The 24,178-nt window shown below is 42.4% G+C and overlaps 1 protein-coding gene across 3 annotated transcripts in view; it reads left to right on the plus strand.

The window, feature by feature from the left end:
• Positions 1-24,178, plus strand: part of ADAMTS14 (ADAM metallopeptidase with thrombospondin type 1 motif 14) — a 201,471-nt gene that overhangs the window by 77,189 nt on the left and 100,104 nt on the right. For 2 of the 3 annotated variants that reach the window (XM_044296805.1, XM_044296807.1), the window contains exons 5-6: positions 13,764-13,847; positions 17,727-17,883. In XM_044296805.1, the coding sequence (XP_044152740.1) occupies positions 13,764-13,847; positions 17,727-17,883 (241 nt within the window). The remainder of the gene's footprint in view (positions 1-13,763; positions 13,848-17,726; positions 17,884-24,178) is intronic. The other variant, XM_044296806.1, reaches the window with a different exon arrangement.

Genomic DNA, 24,178 nt, shown 5'->3' on the forward strand with positions numbered 1-24,178 from the left:
GCCACACTTGTGTCATGCTTAACCCCTTAAGGACCGGGCTCATTTTCACCTTAAGGACCAGGCCATTTTTTGCAAATCTGACCAGTGTCACTTTAAGTGCTGATAACTTTAAAACGCTTTGACTTATCCAGGCCATTCTGAGATTGTTTTTTCGTCACATATTGTACTTCATGACACTGGTAAAATAAAGTAAAAAAAATAATTTTTTTGCATAATAAAATACCTAATTTACCAAAAATTTAGAAAAATTAGCAAATTTCAAAGTTTCAGTTTCTCTACTTCTGTAATACATAGTAATACCCCCAAAAATTGTGATGACTTAACATTCCCCATATGTCTACTTCATGTTTGAATTATTTTGGGAATGATATTTTATTTTTTGGGGATTTTACAAGGCTTAGAAGTTTAGAAGCAAATCTTGAAATTTTTCAGAAATTTACAAAAACCCAATTTTTAGGGACCACTACAGCTCTGAAGTCACTTTGCGAGGCTTACATAATAGAAACCGCCCAAAAATGACCCCATTTTATAAACTACACCCCTCAAGGTATTCAAAACTGATTTTACAAACTCCGTTAACCCTTTAGGTGTTGCACAAGAGTTATTGGCAAATTGGGATGAAATTTGAGAATTTCATTTTTTTGCCTAATTTTCCATTTTAACCCATTTTTTCCACTAACAAAGCAAGGGTTAACAGCCAAACAAGACTGTATCTTTATTGCCCTGACTCTGCTGTTTACAGAAACACCCAATATGTGTCCGTAAACTACTGTACGGCCACACAGCGGGGCGTAGAGTGAAAGGTGCGCCGTATGGTTTTTGGAAGCCAGATTTTGCTGGACAGTTTTTTTGACACCATGTCCCATTTGAAGCCCCCTGATGCACCCCTAGAGTAGAAACTCCATAAAGTGACCCCATCTAAGAAACTATACCCCTCAAGGTATTCAAAACTGATTTTACAAACTTCGTTAACCCTTTAGGTGTTGCACAAGAGTTATTGGCAAATTGGGATGAAATTTGAGAATTTCATTTTTTTGCCTAATTTTCCATTTTAACCCATTTTTTCCACTAACAAAGCAAGGGTAAACAGCCAAACAAGACTGTATCTTTATTGCCCTGACTCTGCTGTTTACAGAAACACCCCAAATGTGGCCGTAAACTACTGTACGGCCACACAGCGGGGCGTAGAGTGAAAGGTGCGCCGTATGGTTTTTGGAAGCCAGATTTTGCTGGACAGTTTTTTTGACACCATGTCCCATTTGAAGCCCCCCTGATGCACCCCTAGAGTAGAAACTCCAAAAAAGTGACCCCATCTAAGAAACTACACCCCTCAAGGTATTCAAAACTGATTTTACAAACTTTGTCAACCCTTTAGGTGTTGCACAAGATTTAATGGAAAATAGAGATACAATTTCAAAATTTCACTTTTTTGGCAGATTTTCCATTTTAATATTTTTTTTCCAGTTACAAAGCAAGGGTTAACAGCCAAACAAAACTCATTATTTATGGCCCTGATTCTGTAGTTTACAGAAACACCCCATATGTGGTCGTAAATTGCTGTACGGGCACACAGTAGGGCGCAGAAGGAAAGGAATGCCATACGGTTTTTGGAAGGCAGATTTTGCTGGACAGTTTTTTTGACACCATGTCCCATTTGAAGCCCCCCTGATGCACCCCTAGAGTAGAAACTCCAAAAAAGTGACCCCATTTTAGAAAGTACGGAATAGGGTGGCAGTATTGTTGGTACTAGTTTAGGGTACATATGATTTTTGGTTGCTCTATATTACACTTTTTGTGCGGCAAGGTAACAAGAAATAGCTTTTTTGGCACGTTTTTTTTTTTGTTATTTACAACATTCATCTGACAGGTTAGATCATGTGGTAATTTTATAGAGCAGGTTGTCACGGACGCGGCGATACCTAATATGTATACAATTTTTTTTATTTATGTAAGTTTTATACAATAACTTCATTTTTAAAACCAAAAAATTGTTTACTGTCTCCATAGTCTAAGAGCCATAGTTTTTACAGTTTTTGGGCGATTATCTTGAGTAGGGTCTAATTTTTTGCGGGATGAGATGACGGTTTGATTGGCACTATTTTGGGGTGCATATGACTTTTTGATCGCTTGCTATTACACTTTTTGTGACGTAAGATGGCAAAAAATTGCTTTTTTTACACTTTTTTTTTCTTTTTTTTTTACGGTGCTCACCTGAGGGGTTAGGTCATGTGATAATTTTATAGAGCCGGTCGATACGGACGCGGCGATACCTAATATGTATACTTTATTTTTATTTATAAAAGTTTTACACAACTATTTTATTTTTGAAACAAAAAAAATCATGTTTTAGTGTTTCCATAGTCTAAGAGCCATAGTTTTTTCAGTTTTTGGGCGATTATCTTGAGTAGGGTCTCATTTTTTGCGGGATGAGATTACGGTTTTATTGGTACTATTTTGGCATACATGCGACTTTTTTGATCACTTTTATTACCTTTTTTGGGAAGTAAGGTGGGCAAAATTTCAATTTTCTCATAGTTTTTATTTTTTTATTTTTATGGCGTTCACCGTGCGGGGAAAGTAACATGACCGTTTTATAGATCAGGTCGTTACGGACGCGGCGATACCTAATATGTGTAGTGTATTTTTTTATTTTTATTTTTATTCAGTGATAAATGTTTTTTTATTTTATCTTAACTTTTTTCACTTTTTTAAAAAAAAATTGGACCCAGACCCACTTGGTTCTTGAAGATCCAGTGGGTCTGATGTCTGTAAAATACAGTACAGAAACTATATAGGTTTCTGCACTGTATTTTACTTACACTGAACAGATCTATGCTTTCAGCACAGATCTGTTCAGCACCATGGACAGCAGGACGCCTGAGCAGGCGTCCTGTTGCCATGGGAACCTTCCCCGTCTGTCACAACTTCGCAGACGGGGAAGGGTGAGGACGGGGCTTCGGGGGGCTCTCTGGGGGCTCTCTCCCTCTCCCATCGGGGGGCTGCAAAGGCACAGCAGCCCCCCGATCGGAGAGGGAGGGAGCTCCTTGCGCTGTTAACCTTTTCCATACAGCGGTCCGTACGGACCGCTGCATGGAAAGGGTTAAACGGCTGACATCGCATCACCGATGTCAGCCGTTTATACCAGGGTGCCAGCAATGTGCTGGCACCCTGGTATAACCCACTAGACGCCAACGATTATGCAATGGGAGGCGGGCGGGGGATCGCGATCCCGCCTGCCGCACCGCCCGCCTCCCGCAACGCCCCCACTGCCTGCGACACCCCCCCTGCACCACCCGCCGCCATCAAATCATGCAGGGGTGCAGGGGGGGTGCGCAATATTGATTTTAGGCACTCTGAAGTTTCTGATCCCCGCGGTCAGGGACCGCGGGGATCAGAAACTGCAAAAAGCGCAGCAAACCGCAGGTCTGAATTGACCTGCGGTTTGCTGCGATCGCCGACACGGGGGGGTCAAATGACCCCCCCCTGCATTGTTACGGGATGCCGGCTGAATGATTTCAGCCGGCGTCCTGTTCCGATTAACCCCCGCGGCGCCGGAATGCAGATTTTAAGTCAGGACGTACCGGTACGTCCTCGGTCCTTAAGGACTCGGGAAATAGGGCGTACCGGTACGTCCTCGGTCCTTAAGGGGTTAAAGGCTAGGTACACCTTTGCAAGCAATTTTTCTTATTATTACATTGTACTGATTTAGAGCTAAAAAAATTTTTTTTATTGGTCCTTATAAAAAATATGGCATCCTTTTTTCTGTACAGAGCTGACATGTTTGAGTAGCACCCTTAGCTGACGGGCTCCTTATATCTGCTTTCTGACCTCCTAAACACTCATTATAGCTCAGTCCTTATATTACTGTGGTACCTCTTAGTAGTTTAGACATATTATGAGATGACCAGCACAAAGTGAAGGTACCAGTCAAACAGCTAGAAAAACAGTTAACCCTTTGTGACAGAACAGCTCAATATTTTTAATAAAAGGCCAATTGAAAAAATGGTTTTTAGAATTAAATGAGTTACATGCAATCATAAAAAAATTGCCTCCTAATGTGTACATAGCCTCTAAAGGGGTTATCCAAGACTATTAAATGCCCCCATATGCCCAGGCCCCTCTAAATGAATAAACTTATCTGGCTTCCCGCTCCCTGCGCCGCTTCTGTTTCCCGCACTGCCGCTGCTGCTTCTCCATGTGCACAGATAAAAACATCCGGTGGCAGGCGGAGGCCAGACTCCCTAACATCGCGGGTAATGCTAGGGAGGCTCACCCCCATCACCGCCTGCCATTGGCTGCTTCACCCCTGACACCGGATGTTTTCATCTGCGCACGGGGAGAAGCAGCAGTGGCTTGTCATTGTGAGGGGCCCGGGCATATGGGGGCATTTAATAGTCTTGGATAACCCCTTTAACCATACTGAGTGTGTCACATTACACAGCAGTGTATAACATAACATTACAGTACATTAACAAGCTATTACAGATAACCCTTTTCCCTTGGGTACTTTTAGTATACTTTTAGCATTAATTTTTGAACGAGAAGACAAGATTTCTTTATCTAATTTATGTATATTTAAAAAAACATACATTTTTTGGTTTGAACAGTTCTACAGCAACCTGCTGCATTTGTACTAAAATGAGTGGTATTCATTTTCCGGAAACATGGCTCACTTGTGAGAGATCCTATATTTAATGTGCTAGTGTGATGTGATGGATATTTTAGCAGAAATTCTGCAACTATTGAGAGCTAACCCATCAATATTGTGCTCAGAGCAGCAATAAGAACATTTTTTTAACTGATATTCTCTCTGGGAAATGGTAACCTGTTTTTCTCATCAAGACACAAAAGGTCATTTTGTTTCAGTTTTTTGAAGGGTAGAGCTTCTTGCTGAGAAAATCTACCAATTTTTTTAACTAAGCAGATAAGGGCTGGGTAAAATGAGCAGTGGTAAGTCTGTTAAAATAATTTATGTCTTATATAGCTACTAGAGATGAGCAAATTTCTTAAAAATTCTATTCAGCCAAATTTTCAGAAAATTTGTGGCGAATTGCATTAAAAATATGCTATTTCCTGGCTTCAGAGAGCCTTTATAGTGGTGTAGAACACTGTGCCTTGCAGTAACACGCATAGGGAGTCTGCTGTGGTAGTAAAATAATACTGTGAGTCAGTATGACATGTAGATGACAGGCGTCACTTTTAGAATCATTGCACACTTCACTTATTTGGGCAGTTACGGGGCCAAAACTGACCAAATAACTCAAGTGTGTACTCAGCCTTACAGGTCAATGTTAGCGCCAGGTATAAAGAAATAAAGAACCGTGCAGAGGCCCAAGATCCTACTATAGCGTGAAAGAGCACACTTCTTTTACACCAATTCACTGATTCCACATAGATTTCTACAGAACCTGTTCTATTAAATGCTTATACAAGTAGAGCCCCCCCCCCCCCTTCCCAATAGAGTGGAGTAGGTGTCAGCAGTAAGTTTGTGTTGACGTCACTGATTATTTTGCCCTTCCTCTGATCTGTCAGAACAATGACCCCCAAAAAATAGATCCTGTCTGTGGAGCATCCACCTTCACTAGGTCAGAATTTGGTCAGTAATCCATCAGTTGTGCTAAAGCCCAAAACAAACAGGATTAGATCCAAAACAGAGATGACATGTGAATGGAATATTTGCATGTCTTCTGTGTTTTGTACCCACTCCTGCTTTTGGCTACCAAATCATAAGCCAATTCTGATGCAAAATAGGGACCATGTCATGCGGCCCTTACAGCTGTTATATAGACAGGATCCGTTGTGCATCTCGTTTTTCCTTCCTTCTGACAGATTAGAAGGGTCAAATAAATGATGATGTCAGCCAGGCTGAAAGGCAAAATAGTGGCCCAGTCATGAAGTGGGGAGGGTAAGAAAAGCATGAGAAGTCCACAGAATGGCCCTATGATATAGTAGTGAGGTGGAAGAAGCATGAGGAGAACACAGAGTGGCCCAATGACAGAGTCTGGAGGTGGCAGCAGCATCAGGAGGAGGCCACAGAGTGGTACAATGACATTGTGGAGGTGGCAGCAGCATCAGGAGGCCACAGAGTGGCACAATGACAGAGTGTGGAGGTGGCAGCAGCAGCAGGAGGAGGCCACAGGGTGGCACAATGACAGTGTGAAGGTGGCAGCAGCATCAGGAAGAGGCCAAAGAGTGGCACAATGACAGTGTGGAGGTGACAGCAGCAGCATCAGGAGACCTGAGTGGTGAGGTGACAGCAGCATTAGGAGATCACAGAGTGACCTGTTGATAGAGTGTGGAGGTGGGTGGCAATACTAGTACCAGCTGAAGATGGTGAGTGAAAGAAGGAGCACTTGGCATCAGACGTGTGGCATCAGGCAGGCAGCAACAGAATAGTAGCTGAGGCAGGTATCCAGAAGAAACCGGTCTCTTTTGTCAAAGTGTTGGTGTGGCACCATCTAGTCTGATGCATCAGGCATTGGTGGGTGGAAATCCTGGCTGATCAACGCCTGATTCATCTTATCAAAAGTCAGTCTCTCCACATTTTGGGTGGACAGGCGAGTTCTTCTTGGGGTAACTATGGCCCCCGCCACACTAAACACCCGCTTTTTATACCTCAGTACTGGCCAGGCAGGACAGCTTTTCCAGGGCATACTCTGCCAGTTGCGGCCACAGATCCAGTTTGGATGCCCATTAGTCCAGCAGATCTTCAATGTGGGATGGCAGGGTGCTGTCCAAGTATGCCACCACCTGCTGGTTCAGGTCCTGCTCCAGGTCTAGCTGTTGATGCTGGCGAGTAGTTTCTTCACTAGGTGGGTGAAGAAAGCTGCTCATCAGCAACTCTAGACTCAAGTTGCTGCTGATGGAGCTGGAACTGCTCCTACCCCCCCCCCCCCACCCTGCCACAGCAGCCATGGCAGAGGAACATGAGCTCAGAGGGCCACGCTGGTCAGACCTTCGAGAGGATGGACGATGGCGCAGATAGGCAGCAGCCAACTGACTACATATGATGTCTCTATAGTAGTTCAGTTTGTCCTCCCTCTCAGCGGGTGTAAAAAAGGCCCCCATTTTGGACCGGCAGCAAGGGTCCAACAAGGTGGAGAGCCAGAAGCCATCCTTCTGCCGAATTGTGACAATTCGGCTGTCACTACTCAAGCAAGTGAGCATGCATCGGGCCATGCATCGAGCATGCATCCTTGCCTCCATCTCCACTGCATACTGCCACGTTGTGTCTGGGTTCTCTGCTTCGTCTTCCTTATCGCCCTATAGCTCCTCTGGCTGCTCTTGCTCCTTCTCTCTTGTCACCTGTGTAGAAAAACCACCCATTTTGCTACACATTGCTTGTGCTCCAATGTCCACTTCCTTCTCCTCAAGTTCAGCCCCCATAGGGCTCATATGGGCGTGAGATCTAGGCGCCACGTCTCCAGTCCCCTGACCAGCCAGATTTACCAGCATCTGTTCCAGGACATGAAGCAGTGGAATGACGTTGTTCATCCCATAGTCCTGGCGACTGACAAATAACGTGGCCTCCTCAAAGGGCCTGAGCAAATGGCAGGTGTCACGCATGAGCTGCCACTGGCTGACATCAAAGGTACACAGGGGAGTACTCCTGTCCGCTTGGATAATCAAGAAATCGTTTATGGCCTTTCTCTGTTCGTATAGTTGGTCCAACATATTGAGGGTGGAATTCCAACGGGTGGAAACGTTGAATATCAGCCTATGTTGGGGGATGCCGTTCTTCCGCTGCAGCTCAAGGAGGGTGTGCTTTGTGGTGTACGAGTGGCTGAAGTGCATGCAAAATTCCCTGGCCATTGGCATGAATCCGTTCACCCAGGCAAACGAGGTGCAGAAAGCGTGACACCACTGTGCCCTGCACATGTGGTATGCTGGAGGGGCACTGTGAATTGTCACTGCAGTGGAGGCTGATGACACAGTGGAGGATAAGGAGGCAGAGGAGGACATTGTCACAGGACCAACGGTGTGAGAACGTGAAGCGGCATCACCTGGCCACGTTGCCGGTGTGGCTGTGTAGGAACCACATTCACCCAGTGGGCTGCAAAGGACATGTATTGTCCCTGACTGTAGTTACAGCAGCAATTTGGCCAGGAGCACATTCAGCTTCTGCTCCGTTGGATGAGTGCACGCATACTGTTGTCTCTTGGCAATCGCTTCGGTTGAACCACCACATCGGAGCCACGGTTCTTCCAGGTCACTTTATGGTGACGCTGCATATGTTGATGCAGGGCACCCTGGCCACGCTTCACCTTCTGCACACAGATGGCCATGTTCACCTCCTCTGGTGGCTTAACAAAAAACTGCCACACCACCGAGTAGGTGATTTTACCCCCAACACTCCACACTGACTGACTACTACCGCCACTGCCTCCATGAACCCCTGCACCACTACTTTCCATGCACTTAGGTTCCTCCAAAGCGGTTGGTCTACCCCGGGCATGTGTGGCTCCCGACCTCTTACTGCTGCTACCCTGCTGACTCCCGTCCAGGCTAGCGACTTGCTGGCTCTGCCGCTGCATCACGGGCAAGCTGCCACCCTCTTTCCCGATGATGATAAAGCCCCTTTGTTACCTGGCTCCCAAGTGCGATCAGCTACATCATCATCATCGAGTAGTGTCTGCACATCACTGATGTCCTCCTCAACCATCTCTGCTTTAGGAACCTGAACGACCGCAACACCAGCTCTCATGCCACTCTCCTCATCACTACTTGTCCGCCTAGTGGAGGAAGCAACGGATGTCTCCTCCACATCTTGGCTTGCCAGTAGCTGCTGACTGTCTTCTAGTAGCTTATCCTTACTGTATAGTGGAGCTGAGCCCACAGCATACAATACTTGTCTGGCTGAGGGAACAGAAAAGGACAGAGGCAGGTTGTGTCTGACGAACCCACCAACTCTTGGCAGGGGGTGTCTGATATCACTTTGGATTAAATGGATGACCGAGTCAACCATTCAAAAACCTCTGGGTTGCTGGTCAAGACACGATCGCTAGATAACACCGGGAGTTAAGGCCTCTCGCCTCGACTCCTGCTGCCATGCCCCCTTACTCTGTTGCCACCTGTGCCTGCACCAGAAACATTTAGGCCTCTGCCACTCCCCTGTGCAGGGTCTGCTACTTTTCTGTCTGACATACTGTTAGATCAAATAAATAAATGAAAAGGAAATTAAAACACCCCCAAAAAAATTCTCACCTCACCACAGAACGGCTATTAAGCCCTTTTTTTCCCACTAATGCACGCCAAAGAAGGCTTTGGAACATATAACTGCACCGCTGAACGGGAAATAGGCCCTTACTTTTTACCACTTATACACGCCACAAAAGACTTTAGAACATATAGCTGCACCGCTGAACGGCAAATAATATAGATTTTTTTCCACTAATACACACCAAAAAGGGGCTTTAGAACATATAACTGCACCGCTGAATGGCAAATAGGCCCTTACATTTTTCCACTTATACACGCCACAAAAGGCTTTAGAACATATAACTGCACCGCGGAAGGGAAATAATATTTTTTTTTTTGCCACTAATACACGCCAAAAAGGGCTTTAGAACATATAACTGCACCACTGAACGGCAAATATATATATTTTTTACCACTAATACACGCCAAAAAGGGCTGTAATTTTTTCACTTCACCACACAACGGCAAATACTTTTTTTTGTGCCACTAATACACGCAAAAAAGTGCTTTCGAACATATAACTGCACCACTGAACAGCAAATATATATTTTTCTGCGACTAATACATGCCAAAAAGGGCTGTAATTTTCTCACTTCACCACACAACAGCAAATACTTTTTTTATGCCACTAATTCATGCCAAAAAGGGCTTTAGAAACATATAACTGCACCGCTGAAAGGCAAATAATATATTTTTTAGCCACTAATACACGCCAAAAAGGGCTTTAGAACATATAACTGCACCCCTGAACAGCAAATAGGCCCTTATTTATTTCCACTTATACACTCCACGTGGGACGCTGTGAGAACAGGTCGGAAGCTTGCTCCGTAAGAAAAAAGTAAGTGGACCGCCATTGATTGGAAGCGGTGCAAGTACTACTGCTGAACGGCACCTGAGAATAGAGCTTTCGTTGCAGGAGTTTGCAGTAAGGACATCCTCTGAACCATATGGTTCCAACAAGCTGGTAAATCGGCATATAATTCTATGGACATTTGAGTGATACAATAGAATGATTCTTGCAGTTACACCCTAGTCATAAGGTCTCATTTATTTTGGAGTACTCCAGCTATTTAGGTTTTGTGCGCGAGCTCCGCACTTTATATACCTATCTAATGTATTTATGCTGATATGTCGACACCAAGTTGGTTTTTGTTTTAATAAGTGTAATAATAAATTTGTATGCAAAAATACTGTGAGCCTGCCTATACTATTATTATACACTCCACAAAAGGCTTTAGAACATATAACTGCACCGCTGAACGGCAAATAATATAACTTATTTTTCACCCTATAAGACGCACCGGCCCATATGACCTGCACCTAGGTTTTAGAGGAGGACAGTAAGAAAAAAATATTTTTCCTAACACCTCAGGTCAGACCCCCAATCAGACCCCCAATGTTAATCAGACCTCAGCTGACAGCCCCAATCAGACTCCCAATGTTAATAAGACCCCAATAAGACCTCAGCTCAGACCCCCAATCAGATGTCAGCTCAGACCCCAATGTAAATTACCCCCAATCAGACCTCAGATAAGAGCACCATGCCTTTCATCAGCCTCCATGCCTCTCATCAGCCTCCATATCATCCCCTATGCCTCTCATCACCCCCATATCAGCCCTTATGCCTCTCAGCAGCCCCCATATCATCCCCTATGCCTCTCATCAGCCCCCATATCAGTCCTTATGCCTCCTATCAGCCCCCATTATCATCCTTATGCCTCTCATCAGCCCCTATTATTAGCCATTATGCCTCTTATCACTCCCATTACAGCTCTTATGCCTCTTATCAGCCCCGATATCAGCCCTTATGCCTCTCATCAGCCCCCATTATCATCCCTTATGCCTCTCATAAGCCCCCATTATTTGCCATTATGTCTCTCATTAGCCCCCATTATCAGCCATTATGTCTCCCATCAGCCCCCATTATCATCCCTTATGCCTCTCATAAGCCCCCATTATCAGCCATTATTCCTCTCATCAGCCCCCATTATCAGCCATCATTCCTCGCATCAGCCCCCATTATCAGCCCTTATGCCTCTCCTTAACCCCCCTTTATCAGCCATTATGCCTCTCATTAGCCCTATTATCAGCCATTATGCCTATCATCACCCCCATTGCCTCAGATCAGCCCCAAGCAGCCTCATGTTTAATAAAATAAAAAAAACACTAACCTCTCCTGCTCCTGGACGCCACCTCTCCCTCCTGCTGTCGGCTGTGCTGTGAACTGGCGTGCGCAGCATGAGGTCACAGAGAGCCCTCACGCTGTGCGCAGCCAGTGCACAGCCGACAGCCAAGGACCAAGAAGTGCTGAGTACAGAGCCTTCGCAGCTTTTTGGTCCTCCAGTACTAATGAGCACTTCCATAATAGAAGTGCTCATTAGTATTCGCCCAATAAGACGCAAGGACATTTTCCTCCAACTTTTACAGCATATTTTTGTGCCACTAATACACGCCAAAAAGGGTTTTAGAGCATATAACTGCACCTCTGAATGGCAGATATTTTTTTTTTTTGCGACTAATACACACCAAAAAGGGCTGTCGTTTTCTCACCTCACCACACAACGATTAATAAGCCCTTTTTTCCCAACTAATACAAGCCAAAAAATGCTTTATAACATATAACTGCAGCGCACAAGGGCAAATAAGACATATAAATATTTCCTTGTAATAAACCCTGTTAATGGCTGTATCAAACAGCACTTGCACCCTAATAAGAACGGTTTGTTGGAATTACAGAGCTGTATAATGGCAATTTGGAACCACAGTCAGTGCAGCAAGGTGTAATAGGATTGTTCCCCTACTGAACTCTGTTCTGCTTCAATACTGTGGAATGATTCCTCCCTATCCTTCCCTGAACTTCTAAAATAAAAGTTTTTAAATCTTTTCTAGCACTGTCCCTAGCACCTGCTGACATTAGCACCTCTCTTCCTGCACTAACTAGACTGGAAAATGGCTGAATCCAAGATGGCTGAGTCTATTTATAGGGCTGTGACCTTACTAATGAGGAGAAAAAAAACCTCCAAAATATTGCTGTCTACAGATGAGTTTCTGTGGTTTGGCTGATAGCCCAAGTTACGTTTCTAAGCTCTACCAAAGATCAGACATCGATTACAGAGCAGCCACCTATAGGTGGCACTAGAGTGACTAGCATTTGTTTCCTTCTTCAGGAAGACTATTTTGCAAGGTTACCCTAAGTAATTCATTAGTGTCACTCATTACATAGACCATGGGAAGCATTCTAATTTTGTGAGACTTTAACTTCATTCTCAACATGTCAATTATTATTTCTTTCTGTAGAGAGGAAAAAACGTCTTTTTTTTAATATAGTGTTGAGCACAATCAGAGACATAACTAGGAATGTGTGGGCTTCATGTCCCAACAATAATGGGCATAATCAAGAGGTGAAAGTTAAAAATAACATTAGAAACTGTATTAATAGGACTGATCAGCTAATATGAGTTATCTTCATTATTAGCAATGAGTGAATCGACTTTGGATAAAACATCAGAAGGTGATTTGCATAATACTTCATTTAAATACTGTATGGAGTGAGCGCTCCGTACAGTATAAGAATGTATTGGCTGCTATGAGGTAGATGGTGGACTTCATTAAAGGGGTGGTCATATTAGAACATATTAAAACATATTAGAACAACTTCCATATGTCCTAATGAATGGAAAGATTGGCTCTGGTGTAAGCATGTATAAAATGGTCACCTACTGGTTTAAGTGTACTGCAGTTCCAGGTCTGGCTCTGCTGCGATTACTTGATCACCACTGAGTCTTTCTGATGAGAGTAGGTGTTTTTAAGATATGAAATTAGTTTTGTGAATATTTATTTTTACTGATGACAAGTCGAGATGTATTGCAAGTTTACAACATTTGAAGTTGATTTTTTTTTATTGATATAATTATAATTTGACTAATTCTTGTTTTTTGGTTTTTATGTCCTTTCTATCTCGTAGCGGCTTTCTTCAGGGCAAAGGCGATAATATAAATAGCTTCTTTCTGAATTAACATTATCTTCCAGCAGACTTTTCTAACTTGCCTCTATTACTGTTCCAGTTAGGCTTCAGAAAAGTTTGCAGAAGTCAGTTAAAACAAGTGGTAAAAGAGGGAAGGGTAGAACGTTTATGTATCTATGGAGACTCTTCAAACACTCTGTCCTGTGATATATGCTTCTTTATTTGGTGTTAACATCTTTCGAAGCAGCTTCATCCTTCATCCACCAGGAGCACAATTGGAACTATGTTCTAGGAATGAAAAGGCAAAGTCAGGGAGATATGTGATACCTTGATCCGGAAGGAAGGGGATCCCATATTGCTAGCTGTCTTCTTTACAGTTCATGGGCTTTAACACTTGCAATACCAACACAAACGGAAAAAAAAGTATATATTTTTTTTGTATTACATTTATAATAGCAATAGCAAACCATTCTCCTTATAAAGTTCCCTGATTCCCAATCTCAGTACAATTTCAATATTGTAAATTGTTCTGTTGATGTATTAAATATATTAAATTAATAAAATTATCCTATAAGTAACTAACTTGGGATTTCTGTTTCAGGTAGATGAAATTTACCATGATGAATCACTGGGTGTCCATATCAACATAGTGTTGGTCCGTATAATCATGGTAGGATACAGACAGGTAAGGAATTATATGGATTTATACAAATTATTTTATTGTAACCAAGAGAGAATTGTATGTAATACCTTTCATTATAATTATCAATATAATTACCGTCCATAATAATGTCTACCTCTTTACCAGAGACTTATTGATCAAGTTAATGCTTTAAACCCATTGGTGCCATGCGTCTTACATTCACAATGCTGGAATCCTGCTCTTAAAAACAGCTCCATAAACATACCACATAATGTGACCTCAGATTCTATGCTATTACACTACCAGGCTGTAATTAGGGTGCATTCACACAACCAAAGTTATTTTGCTGTCCGCAAAACATTGATCCGCAAGAAAAAAGGATGACGTCCATGTGACGTCTGTGTTGCATTCATTTGTTTTGTGAACCCACTGCAACAATGCCTGTTCTTGTCCACAAGACTGGCAAGAATAGGACATGTACTATTTTTTTTTTGCAGTACTGCGGAAAGGACATATGGATTTGGACAGCACCCTGTGTGCTGTCCGCATTTTTTGTGGCCCCATTGACATGAATGTGTCGGCATCCAAACCACAAAAAATGCAGATCAGATGTGGACCAAAAATACAGTCATGTGAATGGGGCCTATTAGATAGCTTCCCTGGCAAAAGTCAAGATCGGCAGAGGCCGAAAATACTGCCTGTGGCGTCTAAGTGATCGAAACAGAAGGAAAGGGCTGACAGGGACTGACTGTTTAATATGGAAGAATAACAAGCAGGCAAAACATAGGTTATCACAGGGCTCTGCCTCACTAAATAAACCACGCTGCCCACTTCTTTGGTGTGATAAAAAAGTTAACTAAAGTTTAATAAAGTCGCAAAAAAAAGTCATAAAAAACACATATTCAAGGGGTTGTGCAGTAGTTTATATTGATGACTTATCCTCAGGATAGGTCAACAAAATATGATGGCCAGGGGGCCACTTCCTGTTCATTACACTGCACTTTGTCTCGGAAGTGCAGTTTAATGACAACTAAGTACTTGCTCCATTAACTTGAATGGATTGAGTACTTGTAATTACACTACATGACGAGACTACACGTAGTGTAATGACGAGAAAGCAGTGCTAGCATGCAGTGCCACCTCCTCTTCAAACAGCTGATCGGAGGGGGTGCCGAGTGTTGTACCCACAGCTTTGTTCATCAAATAGTGGATGGAGCTGGTTATTGCCAGGGGTGTAGCTATAGTGGAAACAGGGCAAGCTGCTGCTACGGGACCCAAACTCGGAAGGGGCCTGTCTGGAAGGAGGACTGAAAGATTTTATTGTCAGGACCCCTTCAACAGTATTATACAATGACAGTATACATAGTCATAGTCATTTCGCTTTGGCTACAGAAACAAAATTATTTCACATAAAATAAAAACTACTACAGTCAAAATTATAAGCCCCCCTGATGCTAATAGTCAATTATATATCCATTTTGCTGGATAACAGCCTACAATCGTTTGCTGTAGTCTCTGACACATCTCCTGAGGAATCCTAGCCCATTCATCTTTGGCAAATCTCTCAAGCTTCTTCCAGATTTAATGGCCTCCAGGCATGAACCTTCTTCATCATTTCAACCCACAGATTTTCAATGGGATTCAAGTCAGGGCTTTGTGCAGGTCAGTCAAAAACATTCACTTAGGTCTTCTGGAGCTAGTTCTTCACTAGGAGCGACGAATGTTTTGGGTCATTGTCCCTTTTCCTCCAAACATAATAAATGTCTTTATGGCCAAAGAGCTGTAGTTGTGTCTCATTTGACCAAAGGACATGCTTCCATTATGCATAATCTTTCTTCAGGTTGTCCTTAGCATACTTAAGTCTGGCTGGAAGATGTCTTTTCTGCAGAAGTGGAGTTTTTTCTTGGTCTGCAACCTTGCAATTAATTCCTATGCAAGGCTCTAGTGAATGTCTTTTTTAAAACAACAACACCTCACTTGGCTAATCATTGACTAGTGTCTTGGCAGTTGTTCTGGGGTCCTTAGACACATCTCTCATTAGTTTCCTTTCCAGGGTCTTTGAAATCTTGCGCTTCTTTCCTCTTTCAGGCTTGTTCTGTATTGTGTGGCTCTCTTTAAATTTCTTGATAACACTTCTCACTCCAGTTCTTGACACTCTGTGATAACTTTGTATATCCTTCTCCTGCTTTGTAAGCATCAGTGATTCTTTTTCTCAAGTCTAAACTGATTTCTTTTGTTTTTGTCATGATGCTTTCTCAAGTGACATCTCAAATACTTACTGTATGTAAATTGGGAGATAACCCTCAGCTATGACTTGATTTAACAAGCTTTCATCATTACAAAGTTAAAGCACACCATTGCACAGCAGTGGTTCGTGCTATGGCTCAATAAAAAAAACTGCAGTTCTTAAGGGAGCTAATAATATTGACCTCAGTGATTTATGTTTCTTTAGAACAGTTATGTTATAGTATGCAAATAAAAATGATTTATGCTTTCTAAAGAAATGTAGTATGTTTACAAATGCTATGTTGAAAAACCCTTGCTCTGCTATAAAAGGACTTAGGGGCATTTTGAAAAAACTTTAAATTTCATAGGGGGTCTAATAATTTTGTCCTCAAGTGTATCTGGGGGGGCTAATAATTTTGTCCTCAAGTGTATCTGTATGTAGAAAAAGGATGGAGCCACTGCCTGGCCTGTTCTGAGAGAGCTATCTTGACTGGCCACTGGGGTGAGGGTTGCTGAGGGGGGGGGGGGGCATTCAAATATTTGCTGTGGGGCCCAGTTAGTTCTAGTTACACCACTGGTTCGTGAAGTGCTTCTCAAATTCACTTCAGTAGGAGAAGCACTGCAGTAACCAACTCCTACCATAATGGATGGAGCTGTGTAGTTCCAGCACCAGAGCTACTCCTAAAGAGCTTATTCGTAGGGGTGTGGGGTTGTGACCCCCACCAATGTGATATTCATGATCTATCCTAGAACTAGGTCATCAATTGTTGAATCTTGGAGAACCCCCTTTAAAGGGTTAATGGAGGTGGACATATATTCTTTTATATTAACCTCATCTCTGTAACTCAGCCAAGATTTTTAATGTAGTTCATTATCAAAATGGAGATTAGCTTGATGTGGAGAAATTATTATAAATGTTGTCATTATTGTTTATTGATTATTATTTTTTTCTTTTAGTTTGAAAAAATAATTGTGTTTTATTTTAATTGTACGAATGATCATTGATAGAAAAGTTACGCACATGGATTATAAAGGACCTAAACCACCTTGTGGTTTAAAGTGACCTTATAAATTATGCCAGCTAGCAATCCAGTCTCCAAATCCTTGGTTCTACTGAATCCACTTTTACTGGACCTGAAAACTGGATGACATTAAAGGGATTGTCTCATTTCAGCAAGTGGCATTTATCATGTAGAGGCGCTTACTAATGTATTGTGATTGTCCATACTGTCTTCTTTGCTGGCTGGATTCATTTTTCCATCACATTATACACTGCTTGTTTCCATGGTTACTAGAGGGGGCTTGCACACTATAGGAAAAAGCGCCGACCTCTCTGGTAGCCGGGACCACGAAGCTGCTTTTTCCTATAGTGTGCAAGCATGACCACTGCAGCTAGATTGCAAGGTGGTCGTAACCCCTGGATACGAGCAGTGTATAATGTGATGGAAAAATTAATCAAGCCAGCAAAGGAGGAAATATGAACAATCACAATACATTAGTAAGTGGCTTATACTAACGTTCTCTACATGATAAATACAATTGTGTGAAGTGAGACAATCCCTTTAAATGAAAACAAGTGCACAAGTTAACCAAGTATAAACCAATTAAATAATAGTTCATAAGTGAAACGACTATCTATCATGTTTGCATGGATGCTGAAATATGTGCTGACATTTGCCCGTTTTCTTTTTTTAGTCTATTAGTCTCATAGAACGTGGAAATCCATCTAGGAGTCTGGAACAAGTGTGTCGTTGGGCCCATTCCCAGCAGCGTTCAGATCCAGATCATGCAGAGTACCACGACCATGCTGTGTTTCTCACTAGGCAAGATTTTGGTCCTGCAGGTATGCAAGGTACTGTATATTGTATGATGTCAACCAGGTATGTGTCTTAAGCTGGTTGGTGCTGACCCCAAAAAATATTTTCTGACTATAGGAAGTGAAGTGGTGGTTTGCAGTATATAATCATTGATATTCTGAAAAATACAGCTTAGAGAGAACCAATAAAACTAAATTACAGCTAAGTTCAGTAGGATATGCTGGTAGGAACCTACTCATAGGTTTAGGAGGTTATAGGGTAGATAAGAAACTGGAAGTCAAAAGAAAATCTTTGTAGTTTAAGAAGTAAATAAATTGTCATAACGATGTCATCTTCCCGTCTACAATATATTTCACTAAGTACTTCCCCAACTCACTATGTTGGTTTGGTTTGCTTAACCTTTAGCCTGCAAACAGTTGTGCTTGTCTATGGTACAAAACATCCCACATTCCAAAAATTGCTTGCTGGGTCAAAGGTCTTGACTTTATGTTGGCTATTAGGAAAGTTAGCACTTGTTTGCTGCTTCTGAATGCTAATGTCTAAAGTGTCTTTGCTTTCAATTTTAACACCATGAATTCTGGGCTCAAACACAAAGTCTAACCCCTTAGAATCCCCAGGGTTTGAAAATCAAATACCCTCATCTGTAAGGTTCTATGACAGTACTTTCTTGAGGGCTAAAGGGATTGTGCAGTGCTCGTGTGCACAATTCAATAGAAATTCTCCTGGAGAGGAGCTCCCTTGACCAAAGAGCCTGGTTCAGAAAGTCAGGGCTGTCCTAAAATCTACTAAGAGGAAGAAAGCACTGAGAAACCATTCACTGCCGAACCAAGACTGTTCAACCTTGCTTAGGCCTCATGCCTCTTTTACCCTCTTAGTGACTGTCAATACACCTTTTTATGGCAATCACTAAGGGGTCTTAGTCCTTTTTACAGTGAATTCAAATATCATAACAGAAACAACAGGTGGAACCATATATCAATAAAATAACTTTATTAAGTAGTACATATATAAAGATCAGGAGAAAAATAAGGCAAGTTGGAAAAAGATACAAAGAAAGGCGAGGGGCAAAACCTCACTGAATAGCCACGTCCACCATATGCCCCACAATATGATATAATAATGCCAAACATATAGCTATATTAAAACCCCCATATGAATCATGGATGGTACAGAGTATCATTAAACTTCTACTGAACAGAGAGTGCAATACGTCTCTACTGTACAACAAAGATGAATCAGACTACCAAATAAGGAGTCAAAATAAATGATTCTTGCAGAAAGAGCAGAGGTTTAAGTGAATGAAATACAGGCTATACTGAATATTTTCCCTCAAAACGACATATCAGTCTGCTCAGCTCCTTCTGCTCTATACCATGCTGCCAGCAGATTAGTTTGAATTTTCATGGCGACAGGTTCCCTTTAAATAAACAGGCATGGACACTTATATGCATACCAACATGCAAAGAGTATGCATATAAGCTTTAAGCCCAGATATTATCTAGGGAAAAGGCAGTCATCATCACCGCATTGCAGCATGACAATGACTACTGTAAAAGTCCAAGAATAGATTACGACTTAGTCACCAGGCTGAATTCATCAACTGGTCTTGTTTGCTCTTCTTGCCAATTAACCTTTCAGATTAAAGACTCGTTATATATTTGGCTCACAGTTGAAACTTAGATGCTTCCACAATTAAGAATTATTTTTGTCTCCTGACCAAGAGTCTCTCTCTTTTTTTAGCACTAATGAAATCTTGGCACATGAAGCTGAGATGATCTCACTGTGAAGAATGCCAGTGTCACACTGGCTTCTGCCCAACTGTGTTACCAGTCCAGTATTTAGTAATGCATTTGTCTCTATTTAATCCTCGGACTACAAGTTAAGGGCTCATGCACACGAACGTATTTTCTGTATTTTTTGCGGATTCATTTTTTGCGGACCACAAAATACATATGGTTGTGTGCCTGAGGTCTAAGAGTCATTCAGCTAGCTGTTTGGTAGAACATGCTGGCCTAGAGGAGCTGAGCATGCCCTAGTTGTACTGACTGATATGAGTGGAGTAGTCTGTAATGTATGATATGTTTCATCCTCCGTAAAAGAGACCTTTTGTGAAGAGCATGCTTTACTTCCGGGATCATTGGTGATTTTTTCCTACCTGCACAGTAGCGTATCTGTACTTGCACACACATGGGGGCATTTATCAAGTCTGCTACACCAGTTTTGTGGCGTAAAAATGTTGCAAGTGATATCCACGTGTGACATTTGGCATATTATTTTTGATGGGTGACTTTAAAAAAAAATCACATCTCCACACCAGGCAACCCCTGGTGTACTTTTACAGACATAGCAGTACACCACATTGCACTTACGTCAAATATATTATTACTCTACGCCATTTTGTAAATTTGACATAACCTCACAAAAGGACAGACTTAAAACTTACAACCAAACCACCGCCAATGATAAATTCCCCCCACAGTGTCTTAGGGTATGTGAATGTGCAAATACACAACCACTGCTATAACAGGGAGCAGGGAGAAATGTCAAGGTTTTCTGCCATTACCTATCAGTGACAAATCGACCCAGTAATGAAAAGCACTGTACCTGGCACTGTGATAGCTACACTGTGGCTGGCACTGTTATGTGTTCAAAAGGCAATAGGGTTGTATGATTTCCCCACAAGTGCCCCCCCCCCATACAGTATGAGGTCCCCTTAAGTGCCTCAACACAGTCAAATGAACACTCACCACTGCACAAAATTTATGTGACACCCACATGGTTATATAAAAGAGGCCTTAGGGCCTCTTCTGATTGCCCACGCTGTGGCGATCCCGGGGCAGACCATTTACATCTGTTCTGGGACTGCCCCATGGTGAGCAGATACTGGAGCCTGGTCCAAAACAATCTGGCTCACAAACTCAACATTTCTATCCCTTTGTCACCAAGGATATGGGTCCTGGGAGATTTATCGGAGCTTAATTGTCAGCCTATAAAACGCCAAATGCTGATCAAGGTTATGTTTTTAGCTAGGCTCCTGATCACTAGATTATGGTTTTCCCCTTCTGCACCAGAGTACAACAAATGGTTGGGCCTGGTCAAGAAAGTGAAAACTTATGAAAAGATTCTGCACAAACAAAGAGGATCTTACTTGAAATGGGAAAAACTCTGGAAAGATTGGAATAGGGTTAATTAATTAGAACCTTTTTCCCCCTTAGGCTCTCCATGAAGAAATCTTTTTTTTTTTTTTTTTTTTTTTTTTTTTTTCCTGCAAAGTGGGGTCGGGTGGGGGATTGGCGAAGGGAAATTAATGTCATTTAATATAATTGACGGGTTTATGAATTTTATAATATCGCAAAGTAATATTGATATAAAGTTTTGTACTATAACAATAAAGTATAATAAAAGAAAGAAAAGGAAAGAAGGAGAAAAGAAAAGGGGGAAAAAAAAAAAAAAAAAAAAATGAACACTCACCTCCCTAGTGCTCCCATGATGACAAAGCAGGGCAAGTCATGTGGATACTGTCCTGGGACCACCGGAAAGAGACCAAGACTGGGGACTGTTGGGGACGGTTGGGCATGATTGTACACATAAATGTACTTTTACTGTATATAATGTATTAACATATTATGCCCAACTATATTAGATTGCTCTTGAAATCTAATTGAAATACTCAGATAGTAAAAATCTGTAATAACAACAAATGAAGAATATGTTCAACGCCTTGGTTCCTTTAAAGGGAACCTGTCACCGGGATTTTGTGTATAGAGCTGAGGACATGGGTTGCTAGATGGGCGCTAGCACATCCGCAATACCCAGTCCCCATAGCTCTGTGTGCTTTTATTGTGTAAAAAAAACGATTTGATACATATGCAAATGAACCTGAGATGAGTCCTGTACGTGAGATAAGTCAGGGACAGGACTCATCTCAGGTAATTTGCATATGTATCAAATCGTTACTTTTTACACAATAAAAGCACACAGAGCTATGGGGACTGGGTATTGCGGATGTGCTCGCGGCCATCTAGCAACCCATGTCCTCAGCTCTATACACAAAATCCAGGTGACAGGTTCCCTTTAAAGGTTAATACTACCTTCTGTTGCATGGAAGCTCCTAGATCAATGATAAGGACTAACCAGCCTGTAATCACCTGAACAGAATGTGATCTTTACTGCCAGTTACATCCCTTGATTACTTCTGGTAAATTTAGTGTCTGTACACAGGGACGAGAACACAGTCACGATAAGCTGCACGCAAATGATAGCATGTCTAGTAAACAAGTACAAGTTCAAAGAGCGACCTCCCTGCTGGATACACTAGAGTTCCACTCTCCAAAAATTAGTGCGTAAGATCTCAGCTCAGGCAGAGACAAGAGGGCACATACAATTTTCAGAGCACTTAAGTGTACTTTGAAAAGGGTATTGGTAGAGACAGCTGCTTAAAGAAAAGTAGTTTGTGCTAAAATTGGACAGTGCATTTTTTTGCTTAAAGTACGATCTTTAGATGTTAATGAGGTCAGCGTGGTTTGTGCAAGTTGCTGCATGCTCGACTTCAAGGGAATACAGCTTCATAAGGAACATACTGAATACTGAGAAACAGATGATATTCCAGTTTGTAGTGTGTGTCATGTTCGCCTCCTCTAATCTTGAAATGAGTACTTGGAAACAGTGATGACTGTGTGTATATATATATATATATATATATGTATATATATACACATTAGCAGATAGACTCGGCTTCGCATGTGTATATTTCATCTATTTCATTTAATGTTTCTGTGTGTGTCGTTAAAGGATATCGACAGTATCCCCTATAACAGTGACCTTTACAGCACCCTTTAACGGTGACCTCTACAGTGCCTGCATCTTTGACAGTGACCTCCAAAGCACCCACCCCTTTAACAGTGACCTCCACAGTGCCCGCCCCTTTAACAGTGATCTCCACAACACCCTACCCCTTTACCAGTGACATCCACAGCGCCCGCCTCTTCAACAGTGACCTCCACAGCGCCCTGCCCCTTTAACGCTAGGGCTACACGGCGACATGTGCCGCAACAGTTTTTATAATGATAGGCTATGGTATTGCACTGCGACATGCTGCGACTGCAACAGAACAGTAGCAAAAAAATCCTTCCAAGCCTGCCCCTTTAACAGTGAGTTTCACAGCACTCTACTCCCTTTACAGTGACCTCCTCAGGGGCCGTTCCCTTAGCAGTGACCTCTACAGTACCCGGCTGCCTTAATAGTGACCTCACAGTACCCTGCTGCCTTAACAGTGACTTCCACAGCAGTTGCCCCTTTAATAGTGTCCCCTGCCTCCTTAACAGTGACCTCCACAGTGTCCGCCCCTTTAACAGTGACCTCCACAGCGGCCTGCCCCCTTAACAGTAACATCCACAGTGAACGCCTCTTTAACAGTGACCTCCACATTGCCCGCCCCTTTAACAGTGACCTAAACAGTGCCCACCTCTTTAACAGTGACCTCCACTGTGCCCTGCCCCTTTAACAGTGACCTCCACATCACCCTGCCTCTTTAACAGGGACCTCCACAGTGCCCGTTCCTCTAACAGTGACCTCCACAGTGCCCTTTTCTTTAACAGTGACCTCCACAGTGACCTCCTCTTTAACAGTGACCTACACAGTGCCCTGCCCCTTTAATGCTATGGCTACATAACGACATGTGTTGCGCGACATTTTGTCTCAACAATTTTTATAATGATAGGCTATGGTGTCCCACTGCGACATGCGACATGCTGCGACTGCGATACGACAGTCGCAAACAATCCATGCAAGATGGATGCATGTAGCAGCGTAATTGTGCTCTATGTGTCGTGCGACTTATTGACATCCTGTAGCCCTAGCCTAAAGCTGAACTACAGTAGTGAAGAAAAATGGCTGGGTTGTTATGGAAACCTGAAGTAAAACTGTGTGTATGTGGAGACTAAGGGCCTGCGAGCTTCTATTGGCTGATAAGGGACATGTGACCATATGTATGGCAGTTGGGATATGAAGAGAAAGACTTGCAGGCTTGTATTGGCTAATGCAGGTCATATTTTGGGAATATCTCAGTAACGGTACGTCTTAGAGAGCCCAGTGCAAACCCAGTCTAAAACTTTCCAGGGCACCTGATGTACCTGTGTGCCAAATTTGGTGAAGATCACTCCAGTCGTTTGGTCGCACATAAAGAACAGACAGACATCGGGACAGACAGACAGAAACTCATTTTTCTAATATAAGATATATATATATATATATATATATACACCTACATCCTCTTTTTCACAGACATTACCCTCTTCCTGGGACCTAAAAAAATTGTCCACTCAAGACTTA

Source organism: Bufo gargarizans, chromosome 6 (genome assembly GCF_014858855.1).
Source record: "Bufo gargarizans isolate SCDJY-AF-19 chromosome 6, ASM1485885v1, whole genome shotgun sequence".
Taxonomy (NCBI): domain Eukaryota; kingdom Metazoa; phylum Chordata; class Amphibia; order Anura; family Bufonidae; genus Bufo; species Bufo gargarizans.